The sequence below is a fragment of the Sinocyclocheilus anshuiensis genome, unplaced genomic scaffold (genome assembly GCF_001515605.1).
Source record: "Sinocyclocheilus anshuiensis isolate Anshui unplaced genomic scaffold, SAMN03320099.WGS_v1.1 scaffold162, whole genome shotgun sequence".
Taxonomy (NCBI): domain Eukaryota; kingdom Metazoa; phylum Chordata; class Actinopteri; order Cypriniformes; family Cyprinidae; genus Sinocyclocheilus; species Sinocyclocheilus anshuiensis.
In genome coordinates, this window is record NW_015542351.1 from 1,215,488 (window position 1) to 1,225,658 (window position 10,171).

A 10,171-nucleotide genomic window follows, 5' to 3' on the forward strand; every position below is an offset into this window, starting at 1 on the left:
TCTCTTTGGATTTGAGACTTTAGTCTTTGCAACTTTACAGATCTTCTTTATGCACCAAGAGCTTGTAACACTTCAAAGAGAAAGGAAAAATTGATCTCATCATATGTCCCCTTTAATAATAGACTTCACTGTGCTTCTAGGCATTGATAAAGCCTTTGAATTTTTTTTTTGTATACATCTCCTGACTTGTGCCTGTCCACACCTTTATCCTGGAGATCTTTTGACAGTGCCTTGCCACCCATAATTGATTGTTTGCTTCAGCTGCACTACCAAGGACTGAAATGCTCCAGGAAAGCTCTCTTCATGCTGAGCGAATCAAAATGACCACAGCTGATCACAGTTGAAAGTCAAATGGCTTTGTGTGCCATTGCAAAGGTGATTAGCTACACCTGAGTTTAGAAGTCATTTTTAGGAGGAGGTGATTCTGTTTTTTTTTTTTTCTGATTTGTTGGTGTTATATCCTTCACTTGGATGTTATAAGTTGCATTGAGTAAATACAGCTGAATAAAACAAAAACTGGGTCCGTCTTCATTTCAGGCTGCAAAGCAACAAAATGTGATTATTTTAAAGGGGGTGATTATTTTCTATACCCACTGTACATGCTGAAAATGCATTTGCTTTAACTCATATGTGTGTACGTGAACGTGGTTTCAGTGATTCGATCACGATATGTTGTGACCTGGCTTTTAATGCAGCTAAATCCGATTATGAACCAATCACCAAAATCCAGGTGTGAAGGGGGCCAGAGAGCAGCAGAATGCGAAAGACATGCATTTGTTCACAATACGCAGACAGCTTGAGCAGTGTCGTAATTCAATTCACAGCATCTCTCCTCCATGCAGTAAACAAACCATTTTTCTCATTTGGAGATTGCAGTAAGACAGACGCTTCAGTGTCTCCATGCTAAAGGACATGAGGGCCATTGTCTGGCTCATTAGTGGTCAGGAGAATGTGTGATAGGTGGTAGATAATAACATTTAAATAACAAATCCACCTTGTTGTGATTTAAACAGCTGGGTTATCAAGAAGGGCTCGGCTCTTGCGGAATAAGCACGCAAATACGAAGTAAACACTATTAGATGGTCAACAGTCGCCTCTAATGTAATATAGGACCTTCCGCTCAATGAATAGCTGGGTACTTACTGAAGCAGAAATGCCCGTGTAAATTTGATCTCACTCTGTTTAATGGCTAATTGGCATATTTGCTGGAATTTGCACTCTGGAATTTCCCAGATACTGCTGATGCAGCCTGTTGTGGGGAGGTTACACAAAAAGGGAACGTAAAAGCAGAAACTGACATGGCTGTGATGTGACACAAGCGAAAGTGAAAGCCATGCTCTGAGAGTAAATGTTGCAATAATGAACTCATCTGAGGTATTCCCAGTGAATGTCACAGTGCAGAAAGCACCTTAGGCTTTTACCACATGCTAGTTAGTTTGCAAACACAGGTGGGGTGTGTATCTGCCAAAGCATCACTAATACTTCTTATTGTACATGTGGGTACAGCAGGTGTTTTCCATGGTCAGTGGTGATATGGAACAAACATTTGCCATGTGCTGGTGCACTGAAATACACCCATGTTCCTTTCAAGGGAACTCAAGGGAATGTTTGATGGATTAAAGTCCCTTGTTTAGGGACTTTACTGTTAGTGATGATGAAAAGTCCTGGCTTAAAGGGAAAGTTCACCAAAGCACTTTAGATTAGGGAACACATATTCATTATTAATTTATCAAAGTTTTCCCTCAATAAACTCCTAATTTGCTGCTTATTAATAGTTAGTAAGGTAGTTGTTGTAGTAATTATGTTTAGGTACTGGGTGGGTAGGATCAAGGGATGTAGAATATGGTCAAGCAGAATAAGACATTAATATGTGCTTTATAAGTACTAATAAACAGCCATATGCAAGTAATAAGAATGCTAATAAGCAACTAGTTAATAGTGAATAGTGTTATAATCTAAAGTGTTACCAAATAATTGTTTATTTATTTATTTAAGAAATATTATTTTTTTTATGTAGAACATAAAAGAAGATATTAAGAATGTTCACACTGCTCTTTCCAAACACAAAAATATATAGTGACAACAGACTGTTAAGCTAAAAAAAAAATAGTTATATGAAGGTAGTTGAAAAAGTGGCTATGTGTGAGAATCATACCAAAATTTAAAGGAAAAAATTAATTGTGTGTGTGTGTGTGTGTGTGTGTGTGAGAGAGAGAGAGAGAGAATAATTATTTACTTGCCCTCATGTCATTCCTAACCTATATGACTTTGTTCTGGGGAACACAAAATAATTTTGAAATATGTTTTTTGTTTTTGTCCTTACAATAACAGTTAATGGGGTTTGAAACATTAAATCCCCCCCCCCATATTTTTCAAAATTTGGAACGTCTTGAGGGTAAATGATGACAAAATTTTAATTTTAGGTTGAACTGCCCTGTCCAATTCTGCATATTCAAACCTAGTGCATTTTCATTGATTACAAAACTCGTTGTGTGATAAAGTGATAAAAGATGTTTTAACTGCATCAAAACCTGGAGTGTGAGGAGCTGCACATACGGAAGCATGTGATGCAGCTCTCTAAACTTTGTTTCCAGACCAGATAGTTTATTATTGTGACATGCTAGTCAGGCCTTATACGAAACATCTAAGAAAACGTCCCAGAGCTGAGTGACCTTTTGGCCTTTTGACCCTCCAGCATACTAAGGCTCAAAGCTAAAGTCAAGATTATTTTCTTGCCTTCATCTCTGCCTGAGTTGAACATCTGTCTCATAAAAAGCGATGCCATATGCTGCCATTGTCTCCGGAGATTCTTATCTCGTCTTACTGATCAAGGACGACGGCCAGATTAAAGCAGCAGACATGTTTTGGATAATAGCAGAGTGCGTTTAATGAGCTAAAAGTCACCTCTGGTGTTGAAACTCACGAAAACCAGAAAAGTCAGAAAAAACAATTCTAGTTGGCACCATTCTTTTGTAAAAACAGAAATTTTCACTGCTGGCAAAACTGTTTAGACAAATTTCTCGGTTAATAGAAAAAAGAAAAAGGGATGTTTGTGTAAAGTTGTCGATGTCTGAAACTGTATTGAGTGAGTAATTGCGATACATCGATTTATTAAGCAATACAGTGTTACATCACTCTTCTGGCTCTCTCTCTCTCTCTCTCTCCCTTCCCTCCCCTCATCCCAGCTTGTGATGCTCATCAGTTGCCTTCTGAATGGAGAACAATAGGGCCTTTTGAGGATATAAATCTCACTCTGTGTTCAGGCATGAAATCTGGGCAACCAAACAAAAAGGGCCATTGAGTGTTTTGAAAAAAAAAAAAAAACAAGAAAGAGATAAGATGCCCCACATTGAGTATAGCAGAAACCAATCAACTGCCCCTAGGCCATATCTTAGAGAGAAAGAGATATGCTATTAAGCATCAGAAATAGACAGTGTTTGGAGTGGGTCATGCACCTCCCCTTGATGTCCTACCCCGTGCTCTCACTTCCATTGGGGGCGAAGTTTGCTCAGAGGACACCGGAGCAACAACATGTGCTGACTTCTCTTCCAGACAGCTGAGTTTAAAGTTTAAAAGTGCACCCTGTCTCAAAGCTCTTGCCTCTCACACCCGGAGGAGACCCTGAGTGCAGTGTCTTCTGCTGAGTCATGGAGTCTTGCCGTTGGTCTTATACAAAATAACATAACCTATATAATTATCATGGCTCGAATCGATCACACGCTAGCGCTCACATGCACCTGAGTGCGTGCTGTTGTTTAGTCCATGTTTCTTGCACGACACACACAGACATGTTTTCTGTTATCTGCCGATCTATAGTTGTTTCTCTCACTGTGGCTGGAATGATTCTCTCCACAAGCTCTCCAAGATCTAAACGAAGATTTTACAAATCCTGGATGCATAGAAAAGCAACGCCTTTTACTTTAAAGTTTAAGGTTTCCTACAAGCCCAATCATTAGACTATAGTATCACAGTTCTTCCTTGTCTTGTGACTCCCAAGTGTGAGAGGGAGTTTATATGTTTCAGTAGCACCTCAGAATGAAACTTTAGAAGTTAAAACTGTGTTCAAGTTTGATTCATTTCTATGAATCAGTTCAAAGTGTTTCACACATTTGATCTTTGATCTCTGACAACTTTTGTCATCACTCAAGAATATCACATTTCCGTGTAACATTATTCATATTTTAAAAATTTTTGGAATGAATGAATGTAATGTACACTACCAAGGTTTGGGTTAAGTAAGACATTTATTTGTTTTTTTATTTAAGAAATTAACCATTTTATTTAGCAAGGATGCATTAAATATATCAAAAGTGACAGTACAGACATCTTTAATGTAAAAAAAAGAAAAAAGATTACTATTCAAATAAATGCAGTTAAAACTTTATAATCATCAAAGAAGAAAACGGTATTGTATGAAAACTGTAGACAAGAGTAATGTTGCTGAAAATTCAAAGAGAAAACAGTTATTTTAAATTGTAATCATAATTCACATTATTACTGTTTTACTGTACTTTTGATCAAATAAATGTAGCCTTGGTGAGCATAAAATACTTCCTTCAAAAACATCGAAAAATATTTTTCGACCCCACATTTTTGAATGTAGATTAATTGCTGTTTAATATTATGTATTGCTCTGTTTGTGCATATAAATTAAAAGAAGTAATACCAGTATGGGATAACATGCCATGATTTTTTAGTTCTTACATGACACATGTAACCAAAGGCTGATAAATGCTGAGATATCGCCACTGAGATGGGCAGCACATCAGCTCAGAAGCCTGTTAAAGGCACCAAGGGGGATCTGGGAAACTCAGAGGAATGTGAACTCTGCTCACTTGACCTAAAGGTCACAGTGGTAACCACTGAGCCTACCAAAAAACCCTGCTATGGTTGGGAACAATTCTATGAGATATGAATGCGTCATTTATTCTTTCCTTGGCAAATTTCCCCCAGTGTTCCCTGAACTGGGCTGTGTAAAGTCAGCATCTAGTTTCAGTTGAGTCCATAATGCTGTAGGGCAACCAACCTCCACATTCACACCATCACCATCACCATCCTCCTCTCTCGCTCCCTGCTGTGGTCAAAACAATCACAGGGCTCAACAGTGACTGAAAACCAGTTCTCACCTGCCCTGCCCGGTCTGATGGGCCTATGATTGGCATATCAACACACCCATTGACATTCATATGCGAGATGTTGCTCCTGCAGGAGCTATTTGTTGTCTGGCCGTGCATCTCCAAAGGGATTAAAAAACCAGGCTAAAGAAGAGTCTCTGCTGTATGGAAGGTGTGAACTGCAGGCCTCACTGTGGAGGACGCCGGCCATTTACTCTTCTCTCCAACTTTCCAATGATCTGGTGACAATAAAGGCCTTTCAGCCATTAGGAAAGGGATAAGCGAGAGTCTGACGCATGGAAGATGAGGTGATGTGTCCTGACCCGTCATCAAGAAAATGAACCACATCACAAAACCTCTGGGCACAAGAAAACTACCGCCCCCCCTTCTCTTCATTCCACCACTCCCAACCCCTGCTCTCTCCCTGGAGAAAAAGAGGAGACTGTTTCAATATATGAGCTTATTCATTACATTCTCTCATCTGACACACACAAAAAACATATTCTGCCCCGATCCCCCTCCCTGAGGTTCTGGACATGCTGAGAAAGTGGCGAGATGCAGATGCGGTGAAACATACTTCATGAGCGTTTGCATGCTTCGCATTCCTCCACAAACAGTTAAGACTTTATGTCATTTACAAGGCCGAAGAGAAAAAATTTAAAACAAGAAGGAAACGTGAAGAGGAGAAAGAGAATGAAAACAATTGGATAAAGATTTATATGTTGTATAATACAGTATATCTCAGGGAATCCTTGGTGGTACTTTGAGAAGATCTGATCATCAATATAAACAGTGAGAACCAATAAAACAGCGTTACTCAACTGATGGATTACAGCCTCAAAATGGGTCACAGGTCTGTTCTCATGCTAAATGCAAATGATAAAATGAACTAACCATAAAATCGTGTATAGACGGGGTCGTAAAATAAATCGGCTTATCAACTGTTAAAGGGAGATGTCTCTTCTCATATCTTTTCTTATTGCCAAAGGTCATGAGTCCAAACAAAGTGTATGGTAGTTTGGTGCAAATTCATCTGTTACTTATTAATGTGACACAAAAACATTATTTGGTGCAGTATTTATTCCATGTGTTGCACTTGTAAATCACACTTTTGCTATTGTTTATTGACATTTATGCTTTGTCATGTTATGCAATTCATTGTAAAAAACAATACATTTAAACATTTCAAGCAAAAATTATTTTTCACATGCATTGATTTCTAATTCAACACTGTAACGAGCTCATGTATTGCTATCACAGGTATAAATATTGTGATCAAATTACCATTATACACAATCTATAATAGAAATGAATAATTAAAAAAAATCCTCAAATTGTATAAGCCAGAATGTAAAAGATAGTTTACAATGTAATCTAAACAGTTAATTCAGTTCTGTAGTAAACATTGCATTCACTATTGACCATGAAAAGTTTAATGAAGCATTCAGGTTGTTTATCAGTGACGTGGGTGAAAGTATGCACTGATATTAATCATTAAATGGTAGTGTCGCCTTGAAGATAGTCAATCGAGTATAATGAACTACAGGCACATTCACCAATCCTAAATGCTTTAGTTTTAGAGTGTAGTTCAATGGGTTCAATTAAACTGAAACCCCTTTGCTCTCAGTAACCAGAGAATTCAACAAGTCACCCTGTCGGTTCCATCTTCTTTCCAGTCTGATGCCATATTTTTATTTCTTTGGACCTAATGCGAAATCAAGAGGTGGGACGTGGACTGTAAAATAAGTGGGCGGGGCCGTGTTTCAGATTGGTTGACGTTACCGAGGCGCGCCCATGGGCGGGGCTTTGGGTTATCTTGAAGCGCTGTACACTAGGACTGGTAGTAGTAGGTCGCCCTCGACGCTCGCGGGTGGAAGGCTGGAGTGGATCATCTCAAGTTTTCCTTACAAAGGAAAAAACAAATCACACTTTCCTCGCGCCTTTGGATGCACGCTACGCCCGTTGGTCTGGATATTTTTTTCCCCCACCTACCTGAATTTGAGTTCTTTTTAATTTACTTTAAAACCACATTAAGAATAATGGGATCCCAGGCATCAAAGGGAGGAGTGGCTGTGGAGGGGAAAGCCGCCGATGCTGACCCGGCTGCCGTCAAGACTAACGGACAGGTAATTCATCTCCATCTGCGACACACCCACATCTGACCAACAAGTGCTTCTGCGAGAGTTGCTAAACCACCGTAAGCGATTTAACCATCGCTCTGAGTGCGATGAAAAAGAGAGAAGGCGGTGATTTGTAGTGAAAAAGAAGGAAATATTAGTTTGCCATTCATGCATGGTCTTATTTATTATTTCATGTCTCGTGGCACGCGGGAAAACCGAACGATTTCATTACGCAAATGACATTAGGCTGATCAGACACGGGTTTCTGTCTCGCGCTGAAAAACGGATGCTTTTTTTCCTACGTTCACGATTTATTTTTGTCTTTCAAGTCCGTTTCTAGCGCTTGGAGACGGTCGGTGTTGTTGCCATGCGATCTCCATTTAATGCCCGTGTAGGAGGATGCTGCACGTATTCATGCATGGGTTAACAGCAGGGGGTTGCGATCAATTTGGAAAATTTGGTTGTAATTGGTATTTGGGAATATAGTATATTGCTTTTAAATCATTTTCCTTTTTATTCTATTTATTATAGTATTTAATATATTCAACTGGATACATTTTTCATGTGTTTTTGTTTAGTTTATTATTTATTTATGTTTTTATTTATAATTCTTAACATTCTAAATATTTTATTTCGTGATATTATATCGGATTGTGCTTTTTTTGTGAATCTCGTGGAATCTTCATTTGCAGACGCTCGGGCTTTAAAGTGTAAACACTCAGGCTAGAGTCCACATTTGGTCAAGGTTTTTCGGATTTATGTGACTAAAACCTATTCTTATCAATGAGTGTACTTATATTTTAAGTCACTTTTTTTAATTCGACGTTTGTAGTTATCCCATCGTCGATGAGTAAATAGTGAATGAAGCTCAATGGAATTCGCTCGATCTCGGTCTTTTGTTCCAGAGCTGCCGTCTGGGTTGGCATTGTGTGAGTTGCGTGCGGCTCTATCGCCCTCGCTCGGCGGTGTGCGCTACTGCAAGGCGTCACCTCGAAGACATGCATTATTTACGTGACGAGTCACGGATGTGTCCGTCGACGATTCAAGGAATGCCCTGCTACATATATAGTAGACCCGTAGTAAATATTCATCCATATTGGTTTGTGCTGCATTATTAAACTGACAATTTAATTTTCCTTTCTCAGGAGAACGGCCACGTTAAGACCAATGGTGACGTCTCTGCCAAGGCAGAGGGAGATGCCGCCACCACCAACGGTTCTGCGGAGGCAGCCAAGGAATCTGAGGCTGGAGCTGGCGACGCCATCGAGCCTGCACCTGCCGCCGAGGGAGAGGCTGCCAAACCTGAGGGCGAGGCCACCAAGGAGACCCCCAAAAAGAAGAAGAAGAAGTTCTCCCTGAAAAACTCCTTCAAATTCAAGGGCATCTCGCTGAAGAAGAACAAGAAGAGCGCCGAGGTGAAGGAAGAGGCTGTCACTGATGCCGCTCCGGCCGCCGAAGAGAAGCCCGAGGAGAACGGGGCGGCCTCTGAGGAGAAGAAGGAGGAGGAGGCCAAGGCTGAGGAGACACCCGCCCCTGCCGAGACCCCCAAGGCCGAGGAACCTGCTGCCAAGGCTGAGGAACCTGCTGCCCCGAAGGAAGAGGCTGCTGCACCTGCTGCAGAGCCCACAAAACCAACAGAGGAGATCAGCTCAACACCTGCACCATCCGAACAGAAGGAGTGATTGTACTTCACAAAGGACTTTGTGAACTGTTTTTCCAAGAAAAAATATATATTTATATATATGTGTATATGTATACATATGTATATATACATGGATATATGTATATGTATATATACACATGTATGTGAAAAAAGACTCCTCGTGCCACTTTCTTCAAGATTAACAACAAATGACAGACTAGATTCACTAGTTCACTTCCCTGATAATGGCTCAAAGATCTGGAATTCTGAGCGAAGGCCGAAACCTCTTGGAAGCGGGATGTCAACGCAAGAGTGAGTTGAGGATGGGATCAAGGAGCATCTTTCAAGCCCACCACCGAATAGATGCGACTATACCAATGAATTGTGCAAGATGAACATCACCACATATAATGACTGTTAAAAAAAAAAGGAAATCGAAAAAGACTTGCCAACTTTCTACATTCCTATATTTTAACCCAAATTTAAGTATTTTGTGGTGTATAGAGAACCATTTTAAATATCCAGAAGGCTTTGTCTCGTTTGTTTGAATCGCATTTTAATTTTCATCTTGGCTTTAAAAAAAACAAAAAACAAAACAAAAACACATTTGAGCTTGCTATGTTCACATTTGAAGTTTTAAAAGAAGCAGAGTTGTTATGTGTTAAATGTGAGCCTTGATCTGCTTTTTGGTCTCTGTAAATACATTTGACCAATTTTGTTCTTTATTTTGCTAATGTTTAAAGATGTTACTGGTTTTATTGTAAAGTTGATAATGGTAAATAAATGTTGGTTACCTATAGATGCTCACTTTGTGTTTGTCCTTCTTCACAGTGGCTGTTTTCCAAGGTAAAGCCCCCCAGAATTCAATTCAAGTTTATTTGTATAGCACTTTTCACGATACACGATGTAATCAAACAGACGATGAACACTTAACGGCAATTATTATATGTTGCAATCAAACTTATAGCAAAATGTGGTAGTTCTGTATGTTGTTTCAGGGTTGACATCATCTGAGGTCCTCCGAGGGGTTGGCATCATCTCTTCTCAGGTGTTCTGGATCCAGACTGAAGCTTGTGTAAATCCTAGTTACCACGGGATTTACATTTCTCTGCAAAAACAGAGAAACAAATAGAGACATAATTAGCATAGCTGCTGATCTAACCAAGCAAAATTGTTTGTTTAACCCAAGCTAAAGAATAATAATGTGCATTTGATCAGATATAACTGCAGTACAAGATTAAGAGATGCATTATTTGAATGCTTGGCCAAAGAGATGTGTCTTTAATCTAGATTTA

At 39.5% G+C, this 10,171-nt stretch overlaps 1 protein-coding gene across 1 annotated transcript; it reads left to right on the forward strand.

Moving 5' to 3' along the window:
- Nucleotides 1-6,951: 6,951 nt before the first annotated feature.
- On the forward strand, nucleotides 6,952-9,675 carry LOC107691511 (MARCKS-related protein-like). The gene is made up of 2 exons (XM_016490133.1): nucleotides 6,952-7,240; nucleotides 8,380-9,675. The coding sequence occupies exons 1-2, from the start codon at nucleotides 7,061-7,063 to the stop codon at nucleotides 8,914-8,916; spliced, it is 717 nt and encodes a 238-aa protein (XP_016345619.1). The 5' UTR covers nucleotides 6,952-7,060; the 3' UTR covers nucleotides 8,917-9,675.
- Nucleotides 9,676-10,171: the final 496 nt, after the last annotated feature.